A 26,789-nucleotide genomic window follows, 5' to 3' on the forward strand; every position below is an offset into this window, starting at 1 on the left:
TGCAGGGGCAGGGAGGGGCCGCGGCCTCAGCCTCAGCTTGTCCAGAGCAGCAGGAGGGGCCGTGCCTGCCACTGGCTCTGTCTCTGTCTTCCCCTGTCTCATTGGTCACCAATCCTGGTGACGTGGTTGCCACCACCTCCAAAATGTGCACGAGGTCTCTTCTTTTACCTTATTTTTATATCTATTCACGGAAACTTTGTTCACTTCTGTATGTGTTCTGAGACCCTCCCTATGTAGTTTAAGAAGGTGAAATGATTTATATCAATTTTATTTCAATGTCCTATAGATTTTATTGTGAGTGGTACCATACCTACATAAGTGTGTATGGAATGAACATTTTCAGTTTATGAAGGAAGATGAAATGCAAACCGCATCCACCCTCCCCTGCATCTGCCCAGATCACACTATCCATGTCACTGTGCAACTCGCCAGAACCAGATTTGGGGTCAGTCACTCCATCGCTTCCCTTTACATTGTGTCAACTAAGTGTCACCCAAGAGCACGTGCTGAGGATCTGGGACAGTGAGTGCCAGCAGGGAGCCAGCTGGGTAAGGAGAGGACAGCGTGTCTGTGACAGGACGCCCATCACACACTCAGGCCAGGGTCTGGCTGAGCTTCCCTGTGAGGGGACCAGAGCCCTCCTGAAGCCCTGAGCAGCAGGTGACCACAGGGGAGAAAATAGACCCCCCACCACCAGGCATCTGCCACTGCTGGGGTGTGGCCAGGTACTAATGTCTGGCAGGAATCGTTTCCAGGGATCGGGTGATTCAAACTTCCTTTTTCTTTGCTCAGAATGTTCCTGAGGAATATTCCAAGATCCCCTCCCTGGAAGGTGCAGAGGGACAGGGATTTAGGGCTGATGGGGACAGGGGGTCGTGGCTCACGATCAAGGCCAGCCTGGTGCAGAGTGGAGAGTACAGGTGAGAGTCTGGGTCAGACACACCTGGACGGTCCATCTCGGCTTTCAGATCACACCAGTGCTGTCAGAATCCTGTCACTGTCAGCTTCTTCAGAAATGGGCTGGGCACTTTGACCTCACAATAAAGGGGAGGAACGGGGAAGGGTGAGTGCAGAGGGCTGGTCACAGACTCAGCATTCGTGAGCACACGGTGCCCTCGTGGTGCCCACGCTGCCTGCCCTGCCTGGCCTGGCCTCGTGCAGAGAGGTGACTGTCACTCCCTGTCGAGACCCAACCTGGGCAGGAGTGAGCTGGGACTCAGCCTCACTGCTAGGAGGGGCAGAGGAGCCAACACCCACCTTCCCCTCTCACAGCTCCACTCACCCCTGCCAGTGTCGCTCCTCCCCCACCCCTGCTGCAGCCACAGTGCACTGACATCCCTGCACGGCAGCTCTGGTGCTGTCACTGCACATTTGGGAAGGAGCTGTCTCAGGACAAGGGCAGTTAACACGTGTCAATCTGCTTCCCTGTTTCCACGTCTGTGTTGCTCTCCCCACTGTGTTTCCCACATCCCTGTGTGCAAACGTGTGTCCTAAACTCTTTCTGCAGCTCAGTGGAGTTTCAGGCTGGATCACACTCAGGTGTGTGTCCACCCTCAGTCAGGGCAGCAGCTCGGTTCCCCAGGTGCATTTTCTCTGCAGCCCCAGAGGCTCTTTGGACATGAGTCACCTGTGGTGCCATGATGTGACTCCAGCACCCACAATGGGCAGAGAGGAATTTACTCTTGGATTTGCTCTTGTGCAGCCTGAGAGGAGGGAGTGAAAGAAATTTTATGATAGACTCTTCAGGGAATGAACTTCCATTGTCAAAATTTTATTAGCAATTGAGCAGCCACTGAAGCCTGGAGAGGGCTCTAGAAGCACTTTTGCCAGAACAAGAATATTGGTGACAATAAACCTTACGTGATTTCCATCTCTGTTATTCAGTTTCATTGAATTGCTTGAAACATGGGTTACAGCTTTCGCTCGGCTCGGTCAGTTACTTTGCCATTATTTCTTCTTTTGTGTCTTCCCCCTTGGAGATTAAATACCATGGACAAAAAGCATCCACAGTCAACCCACAGATCACTGCTCCTTTTTACCTTTGGGGGGTGAGTTCTTTTTTCACTATATGTTTTACTTTGATTAGTTTCTCTTGCCATGGCTTCAGAGGCCCTAATGTTTTCTACTGCAATGTCTCATCTGGTTTTAGTAGCATGTGGTAGGTTTTGATTTTGGCTTCTTTTTTTTCTAGCAGCTCCACTTTATCTTTTTTTATATCATTTATTATTTTTGGAAAGTTTCTTGCCATTCATTACAACAGTGTTTGCTCTTATTTCCTGGGGTATTTTTATACTAGCTGCTCCCAAGGCTTTTTCAGATAATGCCAACTGTGTCATCTCTGGATAATCATCCGTCCATTGTCTCTCCCATGTCATGTGAGGTTGTCCTGCTTTTTATTATGTCAAGTAATTTTGGGTTCTATCCTCAACATACCCAATATTATGTCATGAAGCTTTGGGTTCTTTACATTGTACGTTGATAGTTGTGTTTGCACAGGCAACTACTAAGGGGACTTCAGGCTGCAAGTTCCAAACAATTTTCTGTGGATGAGGATTTCCATGTAACTTTGATTTATATGAATACAATCTTTGGTCTGGTATGTACATCCGTTGTATGTGTGCACCACTGAGTGCTCTAGGAGGGATCTGAATTGTGATTCACCCACCATTTTCATGCTCAAAGTCTATCCCATCCTATGTAGCCCAGATCGGGGCCTGCACAGCGTAGGGGTGAAGCCAGAATTCATACACGAGTCACACAGTCATTTTCCCAAGCTCGTCCCTGTTCACATTCTCAGTGTTCCCAGTCCCTAGTTTATTTCTTATTGGTCCTTTGATCCCGACATTGGAACTTTACTTCCCTGGCAGTGCAGGATCTTCCTTATTGAGGCCATTACAGGGGCCAGGGGCCCGAGGAGAGAAGAAACATGCCACAGGGGTCTGAGTTACTCTCCAGGGAGAACAGCCCTTGAAACAACAAGGAAAATTTCCTGCTACATCCACGGTCACTGCAGCCGCCCCATAGCATATCTGGGAGTCTGGGATATGGGGAGAGAGAGAAAAATAAAGGCAAACAAAACGTGCATCTCCCCGACTCACTGTGAGCACCAGGAGTTTCCTTTCCTGTCCCCAAGCCTGACCAAGAGGGCACGTGCGGGTTCCTTTCTGTTCTCAGGTTTGTGCCCTTTGGGTTTGGGGCTGCCTTGAGCCCAGGGCAGGGACACAGAGAAACACGGGGGATCTGACATTGACTCTGTGGTATTTGAAATGCTGGTGCCATTTTCATGTGTGTCACTTGTCCTGGTCCTCAAATAGCTGCTCTGCGCAGGGCCGTGGTTTCCTAAGTGAACCTAGGAGGGGAGACAGAATCCTGCGTGTCACAGTATTGAGATGGGACCTGAACTCATCAGCAGTCATTTTAACTTAGAATATTAGAGGAGTCTCATCACTGGCAACAGGGAGAACAAGAGAAGCTGAACACGGTGAGAAGCTTTGAGGGAATCAACACACACACGTGTCCCTGGAACGTCGGTGCCTCCTCAGCATCCCAGGGGGTCAGCTGGGTGGTGCCCGAGGGTGTCCTGAGATAGGGAACCCGAGAAAGCAGGAAACAAACATCCCAGTGACCCTAAAAAATGAATCACAGTAAAATGGAATTAAACCTTTCAACAAGTCAGAGATTCATGGTGACTGTCACTGTAGTGCACACAGCAATGTCTGTTACCAGCTTGCCCTGTCTCACTCTGGTCACATCTCCATGGCTCATGGACGGTGCAGAGTGGGCTTCGTGGTGCTCATTTCTCAGGCTGAGAACTGGGGTCCCAGAAGGGAAAAGTCACCTGCTCACAGGTGGTAACGGCAGAATTGAGAGCAGCAGACTCAAAGTCAGGGTGGTGGCCGGTTCTGAAACTCCTGGTCCCTCCACGGGATTCCTCCCCCAGGTGCCCCTGGGTGTTCTGTGGGGCATGTGGGTGGGTGGCCTGGGGGTGACTGATGTGCTTGAGGGACTCGATGCTGCAGAAGCCTCAGCACACAGGGTGGGGGTGGGTGGGGACAGGGCTGCAGCTGGGGACACCTGAGACCAACAGCACAGCAGGTGTCTCCACGGGGTGGGGGCCCCATTTCCTATCCACAGAGAGACCCAGGAGGGGGGTGCCCAGCAGAGGGCACTGCAAGGCATGCCCAGGCCTGGGAGGGCCACAGAAACATTGTCACATCTCTGCAGGGACACTGAAAGGCCAGGAGCTCACTAGGCTGAGGGACTTCAGCAGGTCTATCTGTCCCATGCAAATCAGTAGAAAGAAAGGAAGTTCCTGATATCAGAATATACAAACTGTGAGTTTCAGTCCCCTCAGCTGAGCCCTGCTGTCCAGGGACCCAGAAGTCCCCGAGTGCAGGCCCAGGGCAGGGCGGGCAGGAGAGGGGGCTCAGGACGCGGATTTGCATGGAGGCCCCTCCTCTGAGCAGGGATAAGAGAGGCTGGAGCAGGCCCAGCGCTGGGCTCAGGGGCAGCGCTCTGGGGGTCTCCACCATGGCCTGGGCTCTGCTCCTCCTCTCCCTCCTCTCTCAGGGCACAGGTGACACCTCCGGGGAAGGGGCCTCGGGGACCTCTGGGCTGACCCTTGGTCTGCTGCTCCTCAGGCTCCCCTGGGGCCCCGCACGGACTCACCAGAGTGTGTTTCTCCCTCTTTTCAGGGTCCGGGGCCCAGTCTGCCCTCACCCAGCCTCCCTCCGTGTCCGGGACTCTGGGACAGTCGGCCACCATCTCCTGTGCTGGAACCAGCAGTGACGTTGGGGGTTATGATGCTGTCTCCTGGTACCAACAGCACCCGGGCACAGCCCCCAAACTCCTAATTTATAGCGTCAGTAACCGGCCATCTGGAATCCCTGATCGCTTCTCTGGCTCCAAGTCTGGCAACACGGCCTCCCTGACCATCTCAGGGCTCCGCACTGAGGACGAGGCTGACTATTACTGCAGTTCACGTAGAACTAGTTACAGTCCCCACAGTGGTGCAAGTTCCTGGGGAAGTGAGACCAAAACCTGCCCTGAGCTCACAGCCCCTCCTGCTCTGAAGACGCTTCCCCTCCCTGTGCAGAGGGGGCTGCAGGCCACACGCCTGGGGATTCCCTCCCCTCCCAGCCCCTCCTCTCCCTCCCTGAAGTCCAACCTGCTCTCTGGGTGACCATCTAGGACAATGACAGCTCCCCCTTACCTGTGTGACGTGGTCCCACATGTGCAGCTGTCTCTAGTCTGCAAAGGCGGGGACTCTGTGACAAGGAGCTGCCTGCTGGGCGCAGCCCCTGCTGTTTGGGGAAATCCTCACCCTAAACGCCTCCCCGTCTCCCACCCCATGAGGACCAGCCTGGAGAGGAGTCATTAGTGACGTCTCCAGAAACGGCGTCTTACCCAACCCGGTTTCCACCAGGCTCTAGTGCAGGTGGCCCTCCCTGCTGGGCTCATCCTTGGCACGTCTGTCCTGAAGCAGATAGCCCTGGGACAAGATCTGAAGGTACTTTGGAGGGATAAATACAAGGGGAAGATGTTGCTTTTTTGTTCTTCTTCCTCTTTGCTCCAAAACCTCAGGCTGCTGCTCGGGGGAGTGTCTGAGTGACACAGTCTGTGCTCTGTCACCATCGCCCCTCCCCTCACAGCACTGAACCCCTGTCCTGGAAACACCCACAGGTGCACTGTGTCCCTGTAGGATGGGAGGTTCCAAATGGCCTCGCAGGGAAGAGTCACGTTGAGTGACCTCTTCCCCATTGACATGGACCATGTCTAATTTCCACGGGGACAGTAACTTTCTAGCTGGAATCCTGCTTAATCTACTATCTCTGAGAAGTAATTTTAAAAAATTTCAAATATGCTGGATGCAATAATTAAATTTTCTGGAATTTGTGAGCCACTTTTTAAACGTAGCTATTATTAATGTTTAGACTTCAAAAATTTCAATTAAATAGATTATATTAAAAACAAAGTCAGCATTTTATTATAGATATATGCTGTAACAGAAGGGTGTATACCTTAAATACACAGGGAAAAATTTATTTTAAAATGTGCATTAGCTGTCTACTGCTGCATGGATATTATTCCTAAAACTTCCCATGTTGAGGAAAGAAATATTTGGGATCTACTAGTTTGGTGCCTCAGGAACTTGAGAGCAGCTGGTTCCATGGTCCGGGCTCAAGTTGCTCAGGAAGCTGCAGCCAAGCTGTCAGTGGGGGCTGCATTCAGAGGCCAGAGCAGGGAGCCAGGCCCAGGTCTGAGGGGACCAGCCCCTGTCCCTGACCTCTTTGGCAGATGTAGGTGAGCTCAGGGAAAAGGGAGAGCTCCCACTGGGGGCAGCATCCGGGAGTCAGAGGAAAGGGTCCATGGGGAAGTTGGCCCAGCATCAGGTCCTGGGTCTGCCCCCAGCGTGCCTGGGAGGGGTGGGGAGAAGGGGCTTCACTGAGGAACAGGACAGAGGACACTGGCCAGCGACCTGAGCCATCTTGGCAGCTCCAGCACTTGGGCTGTCAAGCAACTCAGAGGTAGACCCTAACCTGAGTTTTCCTGAAAGAAGTTTGAACTTGGCCTGTCTTCAAACTTTTCCTTTCCAAATTGTCTCTGGGATAACGTTGATTATTATTTATTACTATTATTATTTTCCTCTTCTTTTTTGTTTTTAACCCCTGGCTAGTTGGGCCCCATGTCTTCTAAATCCTATGCTAGTGTGAAACTCAGTAATTATTTCTCTTTAACAGATCTTTCCATATTGGAACAGATTTCTTAGTCTTTCTATGTGTAATTGATCAAAGCTCAGGGACAGTATAGAGAATCTTGACCAAATACATTTCCAGACTCTGCGTTCACTATACCTGCAGCTGCTAATCTGTGCAGTGCAGCGTCAGGAGAGTGTGTCTCTCTTGAAATAGCCTCTGTAACATGCCTGCCCTCCCTGCTATGATGGCAATGGCTGGGCTTTCTGTCCACCTGTAATATTTTCTTGTGATATCCCTGTTTTTTCTATTGAATATGCAGTTGTCTTTATAGTCTTTCTTGCATTTTTGTAAGATGAGACAACTTTTTCACAGCTAATGATCAGACAATAGCTCGACAAATGGTCAGAAGTCACTACCACCCCTCCTGCTTGGAAATGCCAAATGTTGCCCCTGATTACAGCAACCCAGAGCTTTCAGGGTAAGCAATTCAGTTTCTGTTATGCGTGAGCAGATTCATGTGTCTATGGGTGAGCAAGGTCACTTCTGTGTCCTCGCACGGATCCTTCCCTACCCCTGTCCTCACACTCAGTCCCAAATGCATGGCCCTGAGCATTACATGGGTGACCTTTTAAGAGCACATTGCTGGGACACACAAAATCAAGGCCATCCTAATATGTTTGTTAATTTAAAAACATCTGAAGAAGTTATGACACAATTTGGAAGGCATAGTAGATAATAAAACTTGGCAAATTACTTCTTCCTGAGATTGATGCTATCTCTTTTCTCTAAATCTTAATGGAATGAAAATCTCAGAACATGAGGAAATAGACTCAAGTCCACAGTGACTCTTGCCCCTTTGCTCCCCAGTGACTGTGTTGCCCAAACACTGTGTGGGCACAGCTGACAGGGCGCTCAGCAACCAGCTGAAGGCGGATTCTCTGGCTGTCTGAGCGTCCTGGAGCAGGAAACGGGAGTATCCCCTCTACGCCTGCTGGTCCCCTGTGTGCAGACACCACTGCATGTCCCCGCTGACCCCCCAGGAGGGTCTGTGCAGCCCTGGCCTTGCCGTGATGGGCAACTGCCTGCAGAATGAGACTGGCTGCTCCCTAACACGGCGACACGGGCTTCTCCCACTCGCTGGGACTTGGCTTCCTGCCAGACACATGTCTGAAAAGGTGTGCCACCTGTCACCTCCTTGTTCAGAGCCGCATGTCCACTGCTGCTGGAGTGGGACCTCATGGCCCTCGTCACCCTGAGCGATTTCCCTTCCACAAAGTCACTCTCTATTTTGTGGCCCCCACAGGGGATAATGAAGACTATGCACAGGGTGGAGGTGGGAAGGCTCCAGGATCAGCCTGTCATGGTGGGGGAGGTGTCTGTCCTCTTTCAGCCCTGGGGTGGCCCTGCTTCAGCTGTGCACCCCTGCTTAGTGTCACCCTTGACCAAGGCCTCAACTTCCACTAATTTCATACTTATTTTTTGATGGAAAAATACTCACTGTGCTATTGGTACCATCGTACAGCTGGCGTGCCCGTCTCCCAGCCAGCAGCCTCCCCTGGAGGTGAGCTGGGGGTTCTCAGCTTAAGTTGGCTCATGAAGGGGTGTCTGGAAGTTACATGCACAACAACCACCACCCAGAGCAAATGAGCACCTGCTGCAGGGGACACAAGCCCTGCTCCCTGGCCTCCAAGGTGGACACACCCTGGGTGCAGGTGTCATTCAGAGTTCCCCACAGGAGCAGGCTGCAGCCAGACTTCACCTCGGTCCCTTCCCCACCCTCCTCCTCATTCTCCTTTTCTGGTTTCTTTGGAGAACATTCCTCAATAAGTCACAAATGCCCAAGTTCCAATCTCTAGCCCTGCTTCCCAGAGACTGTGCATGGGATGGAGTGAAGGCTGAGGCCCCGACCTGGTGCTCCATGTCTCAGATTGTCACAGTCACCATTTCTAGCACATCTTTCCCGAGAAACCCCAGGCATTATTCATTACGAGGCTGCAGGACATTTCATGGTAATATTTGGACCAACCAGCCCTAAGCGTTGTCACCAAGACTCTGATCCTACAAACAGCACAGCACTGAGTGTCTCACGCAGACTCCTGTGGGCTGCAGTGTGGATGTGGCCATCGGTGCATTTCTAGAAGTAGAGTTCTAGGTGGAGCTGTCTGCGTGAGGAACGCTGTGTCTGATCACTGTCTGGCCTGAGGTCTTGCTTGTGATAAGAAGATACTTTCTTCATTTATCTGACTGGATTTTGGGCCCCTCCAGACAGTACTATGCTGCAATCTCAGGACTTTGTCTCTAGTGTTTTGCTCTGAGTTTTGGGAGAATTTCAGCATCAGGAACAGACTCCCCTAGATGGAAAATCAGGGGGAGGGACAAATGGGTAAGGCCAGGTTGTATCAACATCTGGAATAATCCAGTGCAGACTCTCAGAAAAGGGTCTTAAAATCAGCATTATAACTGGAACCAAAACCAAATGACATGGTCAGAGATCTGGGAATTATAAAGAAAGAAAGAAAGAAATCAATGAAGTGTAAGCTTTAGCTGTATTGGGTATTTGTATCAATGATGAAAATTATAAAACTTAGAGTCTAACACGAGAATGAAGCAGAGAGCTTGACACAGTAACCTGTGAAGATCCCACAAGAAGCTGCCAGGAAAGAACGGCACCTCCATAGTGGGCAGGTGCCTATGTTGCAAGTCATCATCTGCAATGACACGGAATCTCCCCCCTGCTCCTGGCTATGAGGACATGTCATTGTGTATCCTCTTTCTCTCCTACCAAGGGCACCCTCAGCCCACAAGGAAACCTCAAGGTCACCCAGGGAAACACTGCGTGTTTGCGTGACCATTGCTGGGTTTCTTTATTTGCACATCATCACGTTGACGCTCAAGGCTAGAATTGGAAGTGGAAGTTTCAGACGCACATGGGAGATTCACTTTCTTTTGACTCTACTGTTTCTGACTAGGATTCGTCTTAGTCAATTGGGATATATTAGCCTCTTCAAACCATACGATTTTTGGTATTTCAAATTTCATTTTCTGTATCAACTATGGCTCTTTTCTATACATTGCTAAGATATACCATGATGACTGCTTATAAAATTCATTTTCATGGGCTTTTGAATTATTACTTTAATGATATTAAGAGAGCACACACAGGATGACCCCGCATCTAACTCACACACCATGCTGATACTTCTTGTTCCATGTATTTCAGTTTTAGCAAATCTACTGGGAGCTTTGAGTTTTCCAAATACTCAGATTATAACAGGGAGGGCAGGGGAAACTCTACAAAGCTCTTGTTTTTAAAAGCTTCAGCTGAATCAGACCTGGGTCCCACCTAGACTTGATCTGGGTGATATTCAGATGAGATTTGGGTCTCACAGTGGATGCTGAGTTAGTGAAGGATTTGGGGCTGTTGGGGTGGGGATGCGTGTATTTCACAAGTGAGACAGACCTGATTCTGGGGAGTCCACATGGTGGAAGGTTATTGGGGAACCATGTTCCCCTCAGATTCATATGATGAAGCTCCTACCCACAGTGTGGGACTGAATTTTGGACACAGGGTCTGTAAAGAGCTGATTAAGTGACAATGAGGACATTACGGTGGGTCCCCATCCATCCAACAGGTGTCTTCTTAAGAAGAGACAGTTTGGACACACAGAAATGAGGCAGCAGGGATGACCATGCAGAGCAGAGACCCTGTGAGGTCACAGCAAGAAGGTCACCCCCTGCAAGCCAAGGACAGAGAACTCAGGAGAAAGCAACCTACTGACACTGTTGTCTTGGATTCCGCCTTCAGAACTGCCACAAGGTGTTTCTGCTGTTCAGGCCACTGGGTGTCTGGTACTCTGTGATGGCAGCACTAGCAAAGGACATCTAGGGACCCTGAGGTCTGGGATGAGGGGAAGCAGGAGTCAGGGCTCAGGTGGGGGCAGGGCAGGGAGGGTGGAAGTTCAGACTCCCAGGTGAGTCTCCTGGAGGGATCCTGACTCCACTCTCTGCTGTCTGGGGGACCTGGGGAGAAACATTTCATCTCCCAACATTGATCCCTAATGAAGGTTGGGCCCTGGGCACAGGCTCCTAGTCCTGCTCTCCCACACTGTGAAAATCTTCCTGAGGTTACACGTGTAAGTCACTCACCAGTGCATGTGGCACATAGTAAGTGCTCAGGAGTAGACACTGTGCATGATCTGACACACGTAGGTGACATTCCTCAAGTGGACACGAGGGGGCACTGTGGGCCTTGCTTTGGGGACAGGAGTAGCTCAGAGTCCCCTGGTAGAGCTCAGGGGCAAAGGGCATGACTGATGCTTCCTTCCAGGCCCTTCTATGAGGTGAAATACACTCTCCATTCCTGACACCCACGTGGCCCTTTAATGAGCTTCAGAAATTACCAGCACGAGGCCCTCAGGCTCAGGGCGTAGACAACATCTCTGACACTTTGGAAAATGAAGAAGGATTTGTATCCTCTGGTCACCAGAGAACCACCCAAGAAGTCACAAGAGGGAAGGAAGTAGATTTGCATGAAGAGACTCCCCTCCTGTGATAAGACAGCCCTGCAGGTCCCTGCCCAGCTGCGGGCTCAGAGGCAGAGCTCTAGGGTGTCACCATGGCCTGGACCCCTCTCCTGCTCCCCCTCCTCACTCTCTGCACAGGTGCTGCCCCAGGCTCAGCCCCACAGCACCAGGGATCAGCCTGGCCCTGACCTTCAGCTCAGCACAGGGGATGCTGCAGGGTGTGGGGCCCTCTGGGATTGAGACCCTCACCCCCAGACTCACCTCTCCTGTCCTCTCTTGCAGGTTCTGTGGCCTCTCAGCTGACTCAGGTGCCTGCAGTGTCTGTGGCCTTGGGACAGACGGCCAGCATCACCTGCCAGGGAGACACCTTAAGAAGCTATGATACAGGCTGGTACCAGCAGAAGCCAGGCCAGGCCCCTGTGCTGCTCATCTATAGTAACAACCAGCGGCCCTCAGGGATCCCTGAGCGATTCTCTGGCTCCAAATCAGGGACCACGGCCACCCTGACCATCAGCGGGGCCCAGGCCGGGGATGAGGCTGACTATTACTGCCAGTCATGGGACAGCAGTGGTTATAACCTCACAGTGACACAGGCAGATGGGGAAGTGAGACATAAACCCCTCCTCGTCTGTGACACACTCTCCCTCCAGCCTGAAGAGGACTTTGGTCACAGCCATGGGCAGGGCAGGCCCAGTTCACTCAGATCTGAGACCCCCAGGCCTCCCGTCCCTCCAGCCCTCCAGACAGGCTCAGCAGAGGGTGGGTCAGGGGTGGATTTGGGGCTTGCAGGACCAGGCTGTCCTGGTGTTGTCTGGGCCAGGGTGGGACTTGGCTTAGGATGACTTGAAGGAAGGCCAGTCAGAGGGAGATGCCCACTGAGTGGTCAAGGTCCCTGGATGTCCCTATGTGTGGCCCCTGAGCTGAAGCCACTGCCTCTACTCTGTGGCCCAGATAACACAGATTGTCCCTCTGAACCGCTCATGTCTGACTGACGCCCTCAAGCCCAGCTCTCAGAGCTCCTGCTACTCTCAACAGGGAAGCCCATCACAGTGGGTGCTGTGGAGTCCACCCAGACCCCCGTTTCGGGGCTCACCCACCCACCCAGCCACACGATGGGCTGGGAGCCTGGTGTATCACAGCTGCTCCCCCCCTGGAAAATGCCACAATTGCCGGGAGCCGCCTTTCCCAATATGCCCCCTTCGTGGTGCGGTTCAGGAGCAGTGACTGCCTGATGCCCAGATCCAAGTGTCGGGTCTTAGTTTAGGATGACCTCGAAGTGCCTCCCAGCTGAGTGCACAGCTGCAACCCGGTCCCAGTCGTGCCCCCACACTTCTCTCCTGGGAAACATCCCCAACCTTGCTGCACGGAATTCTCCATCTGGGTATGACTGCCAGGAATTCAAAAACTAGAAAACAAACAATACACAGTCCCAGGGGAAAGTGTCAAACAGTCTGGAGGGAAGAGAGGGCTCTGCAGTCTGCGAATATTCACAGCACCAAAGAGCACGTGTGTGGGAGGAAACTCCTGCCAGGGACAAGAACATCCACAGACAGTGGGGGAACAGGAAGACAGAAACAGACATCCTTCCGCCCCTGCAGGGACAGCTAGACAATTGCTGCTTCCTTCACTCCCTTCTTCATGTAAGATGTAGATGTCTTGGGCCACACAAGAAGGCAAACTCTCTCCCTTAGCCCCCTCCCCTTGCCTTCCCCCTTCTGTCTGGAAGCCTTTCAAATGCCAAAGGTTCCAGCCTCTCCTTAGGGAAAGCAGTGATGGCTTGTCTGTGGGTTTCTGCTTTGGGGGGAGTCCTGGTAGTATTGGCTTAATAAACCTCCATTGATGGAAATTTTTGCCTCAGTCATTTATTTGGGGTTACAGAAGCAAGAAAATATGGGGTATAATGAGCAGAAAAGTTATCAGTCCAAAGCAGCCCCGAAATTGCATGGATGGTAGACATTTTGGGCAGGGATGTAAAAGCAGGACTATAATTATATTCCATTTGTTTATAGGGTAGAGGATTGATTGAAAGTGTTAAATGGATATATGAAAAACATTAAAAGGCCCAAATTACACTTTCAGAAATGATCCATAAAATGTCTGTGATAAAAAATACACAGGGCCAGGCATGGTGGCTCCCACTTGTAATCGTAGCACTTTGGGAGGCTGAGGCAGGAGGATGGCTCGAGGCCAGGAGTTTGAGGTTGCAGTGGGATATGGTGACACCATTGCACTCCAGCCCTGGCAACAGAGTGAGACTGTGTCTCAATATAAACAATACACTGAAATGGACTGATTGCAGAGTAGATGCTGCAAAAGAAACTATCAGTCAACTTAAAGATATAGTATTGGAAGTTATTCAAAATGAAAGAAAGAAAAAGAAAAGAAAAATATGTAAATAGAGCAATGTTGAGTTGTAGGACATCTTCAAGCTGCTGTCAATGGAAAAGAACCCCAAGTGTGTAAAATAATTTAGAGAGGTTTATTCAGAACCATATGTGTGTGACCATGGCCCAGACAGGCACACTGAAGAAGGCGTGAGCCTGTGGTCTCACTGTGGTGGGAATTCAGTCTGGTTTTGTACATTTCAGGGAGACAGGAAGTACCTGTGAAATAATAAGTCAATATATGGAAGGTGCACCTTGGTTTGGTCCCAAAGGGCCGTCCAGCGATCTCACCACCAGGTATTTACCCAAAGGAAAGCTCGTCAGTGTATCTAAGTGGTACTTTCACCCACGTGTTTGCTGCAGCATTATTCACAATGGCAATGACGCAAAATCCATCTACGTGTCATCAGCAGAGGACTTGATGAAGAAATTATGGCATCTACACACCATAAAATAAAATTGAATCAAGAAAAAGAATAAAACTCTACCAGTTGCAACACGGGTGGAACTGGAGGTCATTGTGTGACGTGAAATGAGCCCGGCAGAGAAAGACTAATGTCACGTGTTCCTCCTCATGTGGGAGAAAGCAGACTTGATCTCCTGCAGGCAGCGAGTAGAGGATGGTTGCCAGGGAGATGGGACGGGGGGGGGGGGGGTGTGTAGAGAGGGTGGTTAGTGGGAATAAACAGACAGTTAGATGACAGGAGTGAGTTCCAGTTTCCCACGTCACAGTAGTGTGAGTATAATTTACTGGATACTCCAGAGTAGTGAGAAGAGAAGGTCTGACACGTTCCCGGCACAGAGAGATGGCAAATGCCAGAGGTGGTGGATAGCCTAGAAATTTTGATGCCTTTATGATGCAGTGTGGGCATTTATCAGAATGTCACAGGTACCCCAGAAATATGTACAATTATTGTGTATCAATAAATATTTCTAAAAAAGAAAAAACTGTCGATCATGTACTTTTTGCTCAGTAAAAATATCTTTGAACAATGAAAGCAAAATAAAACTTATTTAACCATAAAAATACTTGCAGAATTGATGACCCACAGATTCTCTATAAGAAATAATACCGGATGCTCCCGAGACAGAAAGAAAACGATACTAGATGTAAATGTGAGTCTATACAGAAATGAAAAATCAGACACGGGAACCGCACGGATACATACAGAAACGCACATGAATATGGACGTAAAAGACAAACTACAGGACAGAACAAAGAGACTTAGGAGACAATAACAGTAAATTCCATGCAACAAAAGCGGGTAAATACTCATTTCCAGTGCACATGGAACATTCTGCAGGGCACACCAAGCAATCAGGATCTCAAAGTTAAAAAGATAGAAATCACACAAAGTAGCTTCTCCAAACAGTGACATTGAAGAAGTAAGAATTGTGCAAGAAAACTATGGGATGCTGCATGTCAAAAAAATTAGATGAAATGGAAAAATTCCTAGAAACACACAAAACTCGCTCAAGAGGAAATAGAAAATCTGATTAAAACTATAACAAATAAAGAGAGTAAATTAGTAATTAAAAACCTCCCATGGGGAAAGTCCCGGGAACAGAAGGGTCGTTGGTGAATTCTACCAAATGTTTAAAGAACGATTAATAGGAATTATTCCTTAACTCTTCCAAAAAACAGAAGAGAAATCTTAACAACTGATTCTAAGGGGCTAATTCTAAGATATTAACCAAAAGCAGAGAGAGACATCCAAAGAAAACTGCAGACAAATAATCTCTACAAAGATCGATATAAATAAGCCTCAACAAATAATATTAATAACAAAATGAATCTGTCAACAGAAATATATTAAGCACCATGACCAAGTGGTATTTATGGTAGGGTTGTAAGCATGTCTTATCATGTAGAAATCAATTAAGCCCCATGTTCATAACATAATGGACAAAACCACATGCTCATCTCAACAGTCACATCAAATGTTTTATGCAAACAGCGATGCTTGTTTTTCTGCTCCTCTTAGAGCCTCAGGAAAGGTCAGCTTTGTGGAGGAGATACAGGAGCGGATTCTATTCCGTGCAGAGATTCTGAATATCCCATAGCCATCGGTGAGGGGCTTCCCAATACGTGCTGAAGGATTGTAATTTTGTGATTCCAGATCCCCTGTGGTCTGAGACTATTTCTTTGACAGTGATGGATACAGGCAACTGAAAGGAAGATTAGGATTTCGGCAGGTGTTATTTGAGGAGTGAGGTCACAACAGGAAAGGCTTCATTCAAAGAGAAAAACATGTATGGGCTCCAACATAGAAGGGAACAGAACATGTTTGAGAAACAAGGAAAGTGCAGAGCGACTGGAGCTGAGTGGGGGTAAGGGACACGGCAGGGACCACCTATCGCTACCTGGGCATCTCGTTGGGATGTCGTCCCCTCCCCAACACACCGCCCAAGTACACTGTAAAAGCGTCTGTTTTTACAACGTTTCTTCCCATCCTGCGGGGTCCAGTGTCTGAACCCAGCCCAGCGTGCTGAGGGCAGGGCAGTTAAGCACCAGAGCCAGGTGGCCGAGAAAGGGCTTGTTCAAAGCAGAGGAACTGAGATTCCCAACTGTGGCTCAGACCAGAGCTTCTGACATGTCCACGAGGTCACAGATCCCCTGAGGGGTCTCCCTGAGATGCAGACGCAGCCTCCGCAGGGCTGGGGGTGCCCAGACTCTCCATGTCTGACAGCTCCCAGGTGAGACTGGTGTCCTGGTCCTGCCAAGGGGCGGCAGAGCTGCAGCTGGAGCAGCAGGAGAGAGGCTGGGGCTGCCCAGGTGGGGCCTGAGGGGGAGGCCAGCCTGGGGCAACAGATGTCCCAGAGTCAGTCCTCAGACTGGAAGGCAGGACAGTCCATCCTGTCCCCTTGGGCTGCAGAAGAACACCTTCTGAGGGTCAGACTGAGCATTACCCCAGGACACTGACGTGAGCCAGGGCACAGGGACTGTCTCACCTGGAAAACGCAGCTGGAGGGGCCTGTGACCAAGTGTCAGCCTCAGCAGCTCCCACAGCCTGGGATTCCTGAGGTCAGGGTGCTCTGTGAGGGGAACACAGTGTGAGGGGACAGGGCTCCCAGGGCCTGGTCCTTCCCCAGGAGGTGGCCTGAGCCTCCTGCCCACGCTAAGGGCATTGTCCTCCCTGTCCAGCTGTGGTCCTGGGAGCTGAGCCTCTGTCCTGGGCACTGGCGGAGTCGCCCCGGCCACTCCTCCCTCTGCCTGTCCCCGATCCAGGCGGACGCAGCCCTCAGGCCGCAGCTCCTGTGCTCAGGTGGGGTCAGGGCTGGACAGTCGGGACCCTGGTCCTGGATGGAGCCTCCGCTGCTGCCCATGGGAGACTCTGCCCAGAGGGAAGGGGACTCTCGCCTGCCTGCCGTCTCAGCTCTGACCTCGGGGCTGGCCTGTGTTCAGTGACAGGATCTCTGTGGGTGGAGGGACCACTGACCACCCCCCTCCAGAGCTCACACCCTGTGCAGAGACCCTGACCCCGGGACCCTAACAAAGATCACGGGGCCTGAAGTTGGAACCTCAGGGAGGTGGGTTTCTGTTGCTTTTTTCAAGTTTTCATAAAACATTGATTGACAAGAAAAAATAAAGAATGGAAGAGCTGATGGTGACAAATGCTGGTCTACCGTGCGGATGGGAATCTCACTGAGAGAGCAACACCAGGGGAGAAATGAGACTAGATGTTGTGCTGCTTAAATGACCAAACTATGGTATCAGAAATCCCTGTCCAGTACCCTAACAGCCCGGTAAATCATCTACATGAAAAGACCAGGATGGGCCAAGGTGAGTCTGGGGACCCAGAGGGGAGATGGAGGAGGAGGAAGAGGATGGTCTGGGTCCCCCTTATGCCGGGTCAGGTGTGGTCAGTTATCTCAGCGCCCAGCTCAGCCCCATGGCCAGGCTCTTGGAAGGGACATGGCCCTGCTGAGCCTGGCTCAGGACAGATCACAGCCAGGACGGTTGGGACAGGGGTCATGGGGTCAGTCCCCAGGAAGGTGACTATGGTCTCAGGCCTTGGAGGCAGAGGCTGTTTTGCTGACCTGAGAAGCACATGGAGGAAGCTGGGGCCCCACCCCTTCCTGCTCAGTCCCTGTGCTGCCCCCACAGCTGGGTGAGGGACAAGGGGGAGGACAGGGGATGTGAATTTGCATAAACACCAAAGACTCCCTGCCCCACAGGGCCTGAGAGGGAATAAGAGAGGCCTGGGGGAGCCCAGCTGTGCTGTGAGCTCAGAGGCAGCGCTCTGGGGTGTCACCATGGCCTGGACCCCTCTCCTGCTCCCCCTCCTCACTCTCTGCACAGGTGCTGACCCAGGCCCTGCCCCAGGCTCAGCCCCCACAGGACCCCAAGCTGGGCCTGCCCCAAACCCTAAGCCCACGGCAGACTCAGCCTTTGGGTTAAACTCCTTGAGAACGGGTCCTTCCCTCTTAACCTCTTTCTACTCTTCTGTCTCGCAGGCCCTGTGTCCTCCTATGAGCTGACACAGCCACCCTTGGTGTCAGTGTCCCCGGGACAGACGGCCAGGGTCACCTGCTCTGGGGACAAACTGGATGAGGAATATGTGCAGTGGTACCAGCAAAAGCCAGGCCACGCCCCTGTGCTGGTGATATATGACGATAGTGAGAGGCCCTCGGGGATCCCTGAGAGGTTCTCCGGGTCCAGCTCAGGGAACACGGCCACCCTGACCATCAGCGGGGCCCAGGCCGGGGACGAGGCTGACTATTACTGTGCCAGAGCTCATGCAGTGGGAGCAGCTGGCAGTGACTCACAGTGACACAGACAGATGGGGATGTGGGACAGAAACCTCCCCCAGCCTGTCTCTCACTCTCACACACCCTCTGGGCAATGACTGTGACCTTGGTCTCAACTCACTCAGTCCCTTTCTCAATGCAACCCAAGAAACAGGCAAAGCACGCCAGGTCTCTAATGAATTGTAGTTTTCCCATAAATTTGGTTACATTTTAAATCCAAACAACTTGTCACTTTAATCCAGTGCCCGTCACATAGGAGTGGACATGTTGATGGGATGGAATGTGTCTCCGATGGCCTTGTCCCTGTCCTAGAGACCCACAGTGTTTTCCTCTTTCATCAGATTTTAGAAGGAAAGGGATCCATTCTGCTATATTCTATCCCTTTATTCTTTTATAAGAATAAAGGCTTATTTGGCCCATCATTCTAGTGGCTGGAAAGGTCACGATTGGGAACTGCATGTGCTGAGGGCCTCAGGCTGCTTCCACTCATGGCAGAGGAGAAGGGATTCGGCACGTGCAGAGATCACATGGGGAGAGAGGAAGCAAGAGAAGTGGGGAGACGTCGGGCTCTTCCGAACGACCAGGTCTCTCAGGAACTAACAGAGTGAGACTCACTGTCCCCAAGGCAGGGTGTTCGTCTACCCACGAGGGATCTGCCCCCGTGACCTCAGCACGGCCCATTAGGCCCCCCCTGCAACACTGGGGATCACATTTCCCCCTGAGTGTGGAGGGACAAACATCCAACTCACAGCACCAGCTCCCCAGGCTTGGCCGTGCCCTTGGCCACCCCACACGTGTCCTCCCCTCAGGCCTGGGGCCCTGGCTGTGCTGACTCAGCCCCTCCTGCTCCTGGACCCCTGACAGTCGGTCCCGTCTCTTGTGCTGGAGCAGCAGCAGCTCTGGGGTCACAGCTGCGTCTCCTTTTACCCACAGAACAGGGCAGAGCCCGCACAGCTGAGGGGTCAAGAAGCAAAACTCAGAGACCCCAGACGCTGCCCAGGCCCCAGGTCTGACAGGGCAGCTCCCCTGAGCACCCCAGGAGCCCGGGGACCAGGGGGGTTATTGCTGCTGCTCCCCTGCAGGGTGGGGGAGGGGCTCTGTCTGCACCTCCCACGTGATGAGGAAGTGAGAACAGACCCCTGCTGAGCTTCTGCTGGTGTCCTGTCCCAGAGTTCCCTGTCACCTCCCCTGGAATGGGACATCTCTCAGGTTCAAGGCTGAGGCAATGTGGCCTCCAACTCTGTCCCACCATGTGCGGAGCTGAGAGCTTGGGAGCATCAGCTCATTGAGGACACCTGAGAGCAGAGGCTCAGTCCCCGCCTGAGGCCTGTGTGCTCAGACACACTCTCGACCTGCTCAGCAGAGGTGCCATGTGTGATGGACAGGTGGCTCCGTGTGCAAGTGGGGACAGTTCAGGGCTGTCACCTTGGGATCCTGCCTCCAGCTACTTTCATCTACTTTGCACTGGGACAGGCCTTTCTTTTCAGCTTTCCAGATATTTCTTCTACTGTCCTTACCAAGGAGAGGACAGGGGACAGCTGAGGTGGCTGATTTACAAGTTACTGCAGGATGCAAATGGCTGGGGAGGGGGCCAGCCCATGTGGGGTCGGGCTCAGACTGTCACCTGCATCCTTTCAGCCCCACAGGACCCAGGTGTGCCAGGCCCTGAGGGCACCTTGCACTTGGTAATGACGCACTTCCCCCTCCCGACAGTGTGTCTCAGCTCCCTGCCCCTCCTCGCTCTCTCTGGAACAATCCTCAGTTGCTCATCCCCAAATCAGCCTTCGTGTCTCTGTTTAAAAGGCCCTTCCTCAGGGAGGCCACCCCCGGGGCTCAAGACTAGTGAGAGGCTCTTGCTGCATGTTCCCATAGGACTCAGCATGTCCCCTTTTGCAACACGCTTAACACATGTAATATGACATCTAATGCCTCCCGTCATGGCAGCCTCTGCTCTGGGAGGGAGGGCCTGTGTCTCAGTACAGCAGTGACTGTGTGTTTACAGAGCACAGGGTGGCTCACATTTGACACTGCAGCATGTGCTTGTGGGACACGAGGAGGCTCGAGACCCTGTGTCGCTCCTTCTGGGGCAGGAGGAGTGTGTGCTATCCACAATGTCCCCCAGAGCTGCCCGTGCAGCCAGGGTGGACCTCTCCACAACCTGCAAATGATGGGACAATTCAGATTTGTGGTTTCTTCGGATTTGTTACAAAGAGGTTCCCCCAACACAAGGCTGTAAACATAGGGACAGTCAGTATCAACACCTCCATACCACTTCCATGTCTCAGCATGCACAGGGACAGGGCACAGAGAGGCTGTCTCTTCAGTCTTGCCATCTCTAGCAGCACCAAGTACCAGTTCTGACTAATGGCAGAGAGCTCGGGGCCCATGTGTGAGCATCACCTGCAGTCCAGCCCCTGACCCTGGGGATGAATGATCTTGTCCCCACCAGAAGTGTCAGTGTGAAGCCATCAGGTGGGATCTGGCTTCCTGAAAGGGGATGTCTTTTGCACAACACAGGGACATAGTTTTGTTGACTACAATGGCACAGCAGCCCCTGCAGTGGCCTCTCACTGGGTGGAAGGAAGCAGCGGGTCTGCTGCTGGGAGGGCAGCAAAGAGCAGATTTAGCAAAGGCACAGCAGGGTCACGGCCACGGGCAACTGAGCAGTAATGACCCCAAGAGCAGGGGGGCAGCTCCCAGAGTTGCTGCTGGTGACAGGGAAGCACCTCAGACTGCAGGGTTGGAGTCGCACTGCAGCCTCCATCAGTCCTGTGTGACACAGATTGCATGTCGTCACTGGTAGAGGTCACAGGAATAACACAGTCCTCTAGGGCTCGGGTTGCAGGCAGAGGGTCTGTCCTTGAGACCCATTTCTGTCACCTGCTGCTGTGTGGCTGTGAGTTATTCAACTCCTGGAAATCCCTCCTCACTGAGAGGGAAGAAACTTCCTGGAAAACAAGAGGCTGGGCAAGAGCTCATGTGATCGTGTTTATCATGTATGTAACACACAGCCCAACACATCCTAGGTGGGGATTAGTTGGCAGCAATTATTACTGACCCACTCATGAAAATTGGACTCAGATGGGGAAAAGAGAGCCCAGAGGGTTTCAGAGGGGAAGGAACAACAGACCTAAATGACATAAGATCCAGGCCTGGGAGCTGAGCTGAGCATCCCAGGGCTGTCTCCTGCCACCTGGCCATGTCTCAGCACCTGTCCCAGGTGGGGTCAGCCAGAGAGGGCAGCAGAGGAGCTGCAGACCCAGGGCTGCGCCTGCATCCACTAGGGGGCGCTGCAGGCGGGGCGGGAAGGGCAGGCTGAGCCCATCTGAAGGGTGTTGAAGGGGCTCTGGCCCCGGGTCCTGGGCCACCCCTCCCTGCCCAGGACCTCGATCCTCAGCAGACTGGCGGGAGCTGGACGGTGGCCCGTGAGTGTGATGAGAGACCCCACCCAGGGCCCAGAGGGGCAGGCCTGGGAGAGAGGGTCTCAGGTGACAGGGGACACTGTTTGCTGCCTGGGCTGCAACAGGCTCCTGGGGAGGGAAGTCAGACCAGCTGGGGGAGGAACACCCAGGACAGGAAGGGCCCTCCCCAGGGGACTGTGGCCTAGAGACAAAGGCATCTGCAAGGAGCCCAGCCCTGCAGGTGGTGCCCTGAACATACTGTCCCTAGGGGGTCTGTCCTGCTGGCCAGGACTGCCACCAACCACCCAGACCTGATGGCTCAAAGACAGACACTCACTCTCTCTCTCTCTCTCTCTCTCTCTCTCTCTCTTTCGGAGGCTGGAATGAAGGACACTTTCTCTTCTGCTGTTTCAGGAGCAACAACCTCACCACGTCCCTCATCCCGAGTAGACGCCCAGGCTGGTTCCACAGACAGCAAACCAGGGTGTCCCGCTCTTATGAACTGTGTTAGCCACCAGCTGTCAGTGCTCCCTGCGTGTCCAGGGTCCATCCACGCTCTGTGACCATCACCAGAGCGAGCACATCTCTGGCACGTGGACAAGAGCTGCTGCCATGACTCCCAGCCAGGGGAGAACCCCAGTTCCTCAGGGGGTGGGCTCAGTGCAGCTGCCTCCCTGACAGAGCCCCCCAGGCCACTGGGCTCATCTGCTTCTCTCCTGCAACTGCGGGTCCTGGTGTCCTGAGCCCAGCTCAGCTCTGCTGTGGCCTTTGTAGCCTAAGAGCCTGCTCCCCTCCCCCTCGTGCCTCAGTGGACTGAGCTGGAGGGAACAGTGTCAGGGGCCCTGTTCCCTCGGCCTCAGTGTCTCTGACCCTCAGTGGCACCAGCCCAGCCCTAACAACCTTCCATCCACAGCCGCCCATCCAGGCTGCATGTTGCCAACTTTACAGGTCACAGTGCCGTGTGTGTACATGTGTGTGCATGTGTGTGTGTGTGTGTGTGTGTGTGTGTGTACACGCACATGTTGCTGTTGCAAGGAAGTATTGCCGGTATCAAATGTCCAAACCCAGAGCTTTTCTCTTTTCCTCTTCTCCCTCCTTCTTCTGCCCCCAGCGCCCTTGTGCTGTAATAAGCATGAGGGTGGGATCAGGACAGTGGTGGGAGGAGGAATGAACATTCATACGTGTTTACTACACGGCAGGCGCTGCTCACAGCACTTCCTGTTTATTAATCCTTTGATCTCAGCCACTCCATGGGACGAACATTTTCAGCATCACCCACTTTACAGCTGGGGAATCTCTGGCATAGATTTTTGCAGATGGGACCAAGACAGAGACAGGAAGAACAATTTGCCTGAGGTCACAACCTGACAGTGGCCGACCCAGGAGCAAAACCTTAGGTCACCTGCCATGCAGGGAGCAAAAGGAGTGTCCCCACCTCTGTGCACACACTCAGGGAGGACAGTGCACCCGATTAAAGAGGAGAGGGTGGGGACAAGAGGGACCTGGGAGGCCTGGGATGAGGAGGGAGGAGGCGTCGGGCTCTGACGGACAGCAGGGCAGGGAAGGCTGGGGGGTCAGGCTCTGAGCTGAGTCTCCTTCATGGACTCTTGTCCCCACTGACTGCTGTCTGTGTAGTTTAGGAAAACTGAGTCACCTCTTGTTTTGGATCCCTCATCAGTAGACTGGAGCAGAGATCATGACTTGAAAATAGGGTTCTTGCAGGGTTAACATGAATGTCCTCTTGAGGTTACACTTGTAAAACACTCACCAAAGGGTCTGGCATATATCAAGGACTCAGAAGCTGTCACACTGTGCATGAACTAGTGACACCTGTAAGGGTGCCATTCCTGCTGTCACCAGCAGGGGGCACTGTGGGCCTTGGTATGTGCAACTTGCTAACTCCAAGTCCCCTGGTGGAGCTCAAGTCCAAGGAGCATGACTTCATGGTTCCTTTGAGGCCCTTTTTATTAGGTGAAATCCACTCTCCACTCCTGACACCCCTGGCCCTTCTTTTGAACTTAGGTAATTGCCAGCATGGGGCCCTCAGGCTCAGGGCTCAGACCAGAGCTCAGAGAGACACTGGGGGATGGGACAGATCAGTGTTCACTGCTCACCAGGGAGCTGCCCCACAAGGCAGGGGAGGGAAGGAAGTAGATTTGCATGAAGAGACTCCCCTCCTGTGATAAGACAGCCCTGCAGGTCCCTGCCCAGCTGCGGGCTCACACGCAGAGCTCTGGGGTGTCACCATGGCCTGGACCCCTCTCCTGCTCCCCCTCCTCACTCTCTGCACAGGTGCTGCCCCGGGCTCAGCCCCACAGCACCAGCGATCAGCCCGGCCCTGACCTTCAGCTCAGCACAGGGGATGCCGCAGGGTGTGGGGCCCTCTGGGATTGAGACCCTCACCCTCAGACTCACCTCTCCTGTCCTCTCTTGCAGGTTCTGTGGCCTCTCAGCTGACTCAGGTGCCTGCAGTGTCTGTGGCCTTGGGACAGACGGCCAGCATCACCTGCCAGGGAGGCAGCTTAAGGAGCTATAATTCACACTGGTACCAGCAGAAGCCAGGCCAGGCCCCTGTGACAGTCATCTATGATAACAGCAATCGGCCCTCAGGGATCCCTGAGCGATTCTCTGGCTCCAGATCAGGGACCACGGCCACCCTGACCATCAGCGGGGCCCAGGCTGGGGACGAGGCTGACTATTACTGCGGCTCATATGCAGGAAGTGACACTTTCCACAGTGGTCCAAGTTCACGGGGAAGTGAGACCAAAACCCCCTGTGAGCTCACTCAGGCACCTCACTACTAACCTAAGGGTCTCATTTCCTTTATTCTTTGACATCATTTTAATTTGAAATAACTACATGCTTAAGGAAAATTTGAAAAATGCAATATAGAAGACCCGTGAGTAACCCAGTTCCAGAATCACCTACTTTTAACATTTTGTCATAAATGGTTTTTATTCTCTTTCTCTCTGTGTATATGTATCCATCTATCTATATAACTGTGGGCATATATTTTGTGTATATGTATCTTGTATGCATATATGTTGTTGTCTATGTGTCTGTACATGTTTTTTATGTGAATACACACACACACACACACGCACACAAAATCTGTTTATTTTCTGAATCGGTTGAAAGTATGTGGCATCCATAAAGCCACTAGGACTTTATACTTTTTGGGAACTATAAATCCTGTTCCAGAAAGTCCACCATTTTAAGTTGTATAAGTCAGTAGTTTTGAGTATTTTGATAGGAACATGCAACCCTTAGTACTTTCTAATCTCAGAACATTTTTAATACCATTTAGAAGAGCACGTCACCCGTTCCCTGTCACCCCCTGTTTCTCACGTCCCTGAGCCTTGCCACCCACTCTCTGTCTCTAAGGACCTGCCTATGGTGGGCGTGTCCCACGTGTGGATCACACAGTAGGTGGCCTTTGTACCTGGCCTCTCTCACTTGGCGAAATGTTCTCGAGGTTCATCACATGGCAGCGTCTGTCACGACTTCAGTCATGTTTACAAGGGAACAATGTTCCCTGCACAGATCTCCCGTGTTGGGTGTCTGGTGCCAGCTGACTGGCGCTCACTCACGCCTGACGTGTCTCTTCCGTCACAGTGCAGGGCAGAGAACCCTTGCAGGACTGTTGACATGGAAACGCACCATCCCCAGCACTGCACGTGATCAAGTAAAAATACAACATTCACTGTTAGGAACGATGTTTGGAGACAGAGAAATCCTGACTCTGCTCCCGCCCTGGGGCCTCCCCGGAACCCCCTTGAGGGGCATCGTCCCTCCTCCCCTCCCGCTGTCTGGACACACAGGGGACGAGCTGCAGGGGCAGGGAGGGGCCGCAGCCTCAGCCTCAGCTTGTCCAGAGCAGCAGGAGCGGCTGTGCCTGCCACTGGCTCTGTCTCTGTCTTCCCCTGTCTCATTGGTCACCAATCCTGGTGACGTGGTTGCCACCACCTCCAAAATGTGCACGAGGTCTCTTCTTGTACCTTATTCTTACAGCTATTCATGGAAACTTTCTCCACTTCTATAAGTGTTCTGAGACCCTCCCTACGTAGTTTAGGAAAGTAAAATGATTTACATCAATTTTATTTCAATGTCCTATAGATTTTATTGTAGTGGTACCGTACCTACATAAGTGTGTATGGAATGAACATTTTCAGTTTATGAAGGAAGATGAAATGCAAACCGCATCCACCCTCCCCTGCATCTGCGCAGATCACACCGTCCATGTCACTACGCAACTCGCCAGCACCCAGATTTGGGGTCAGACACTCCTTCCCTTCCCTTTACATTGTGTCAACTAAGCATCACCCAAGAGCACCTGCTGAGGATCTGGGACAGTGAGTGCCAGCAGGGAGCCAGCTGGGTAAGGAGACGACAGCGTGTCCGTGACAGGACGCCCATCACACACTCAGGCCAGGGTCTGGCTGAGCTTCCCTGTGAGGCGACCAGAGCCCTCCTGAAGCCCTGAGCAGCAGGTGATCACAGGGGAGAAAAAAGACCGCCCACCACCAGGCATTGGCACTGCTGGGGTGTGGCCAGGTACTGACCTCTGGCAGGAATCCTGTCCAGGGATCAGGTGATTCAAACTTCCTGTTTCTTTGCTCAGAATGTTCCTGAGGAATATTCCAAGATCCCCTCCCTGGAAGGTGCAGAGGGACAGGGATTTAGGGCTGATGGGGACGTGGGGTCGTGGCTCACGATCAAGGCCAGCCTGGTGCAGAGTGGAGAGTACAGGTGAGAGTCTGGGTCAGACACACCTGGACGGTCCATCTCGGCTTTCAGATCACACCAGTGCTGTCAGAATCCTGTCACTGTCAGCTTCTTCAGAAATGGGCTGGGCACTTTGACCTCACAATAAAGGGGAGGAACAGGGAAGGGTGAGTGCAGAGGGCTGGTCACAGACTCCGCATTCGTGAGCACACGGTGCCCTCGTGGTGCCCACGCTGCCTGCCCTGCCTGGCCTGGCCTCGTGCAGAGAGGTCACTGTCACCCCCTGTCGAGACCCAACCTGGGCAG

The 26,789-nt window shown here is 52.4% G+C and overlaps 1 protein-coding gene and 3 gene segments (V, D, J or C); all 4 read left to right on the forward strand.

Moving 5' to 3' along the window:
* LOC123625663 (immunoglobulin lambda-1 light chain-like) overlaps positions 1-26,789 on the forward strand; it is a 995,149-nt gene that overhangs the window by 518,151 nt on the left and 450,209 nt on the right. The window lies entirely within an intron of this gene.
* The window catches only part of LOC123625660, a 636,038-nt gene that overhangs the window by 205,640 nt on the left and 403,609 nt on the right, over positions 1-26,789 (forward strand).
* Positions 1-26,789, forward strand: part of LOC123625661 — a 628,644-nt gene that overhangs the window by 192,544 nt on the left and 409,311 nt on the right.
* LOC123625668 lies at positions 23,969-24,577 on the forward strand. The segment is given in 2 exon segments: positions 23,969-24,050; positions 24,195-24,577. Coding segments are annotated over 2 exon segments (414 nt in total).

Source organism: Lemur catta, chromosome 21, assembly GCF_020740605.2.
Source record: "Lemur catta isolate mLemCat1 chromosome 21, mLemCat1.pri, whole genome shotgun sequence".
In the NCBI taxonomy this organism is placed as follows: Eukaryota; Metazoa; Chordata; class Mammalia; order Primates; family Lemuridae; genus Lemur; species Lemur catta.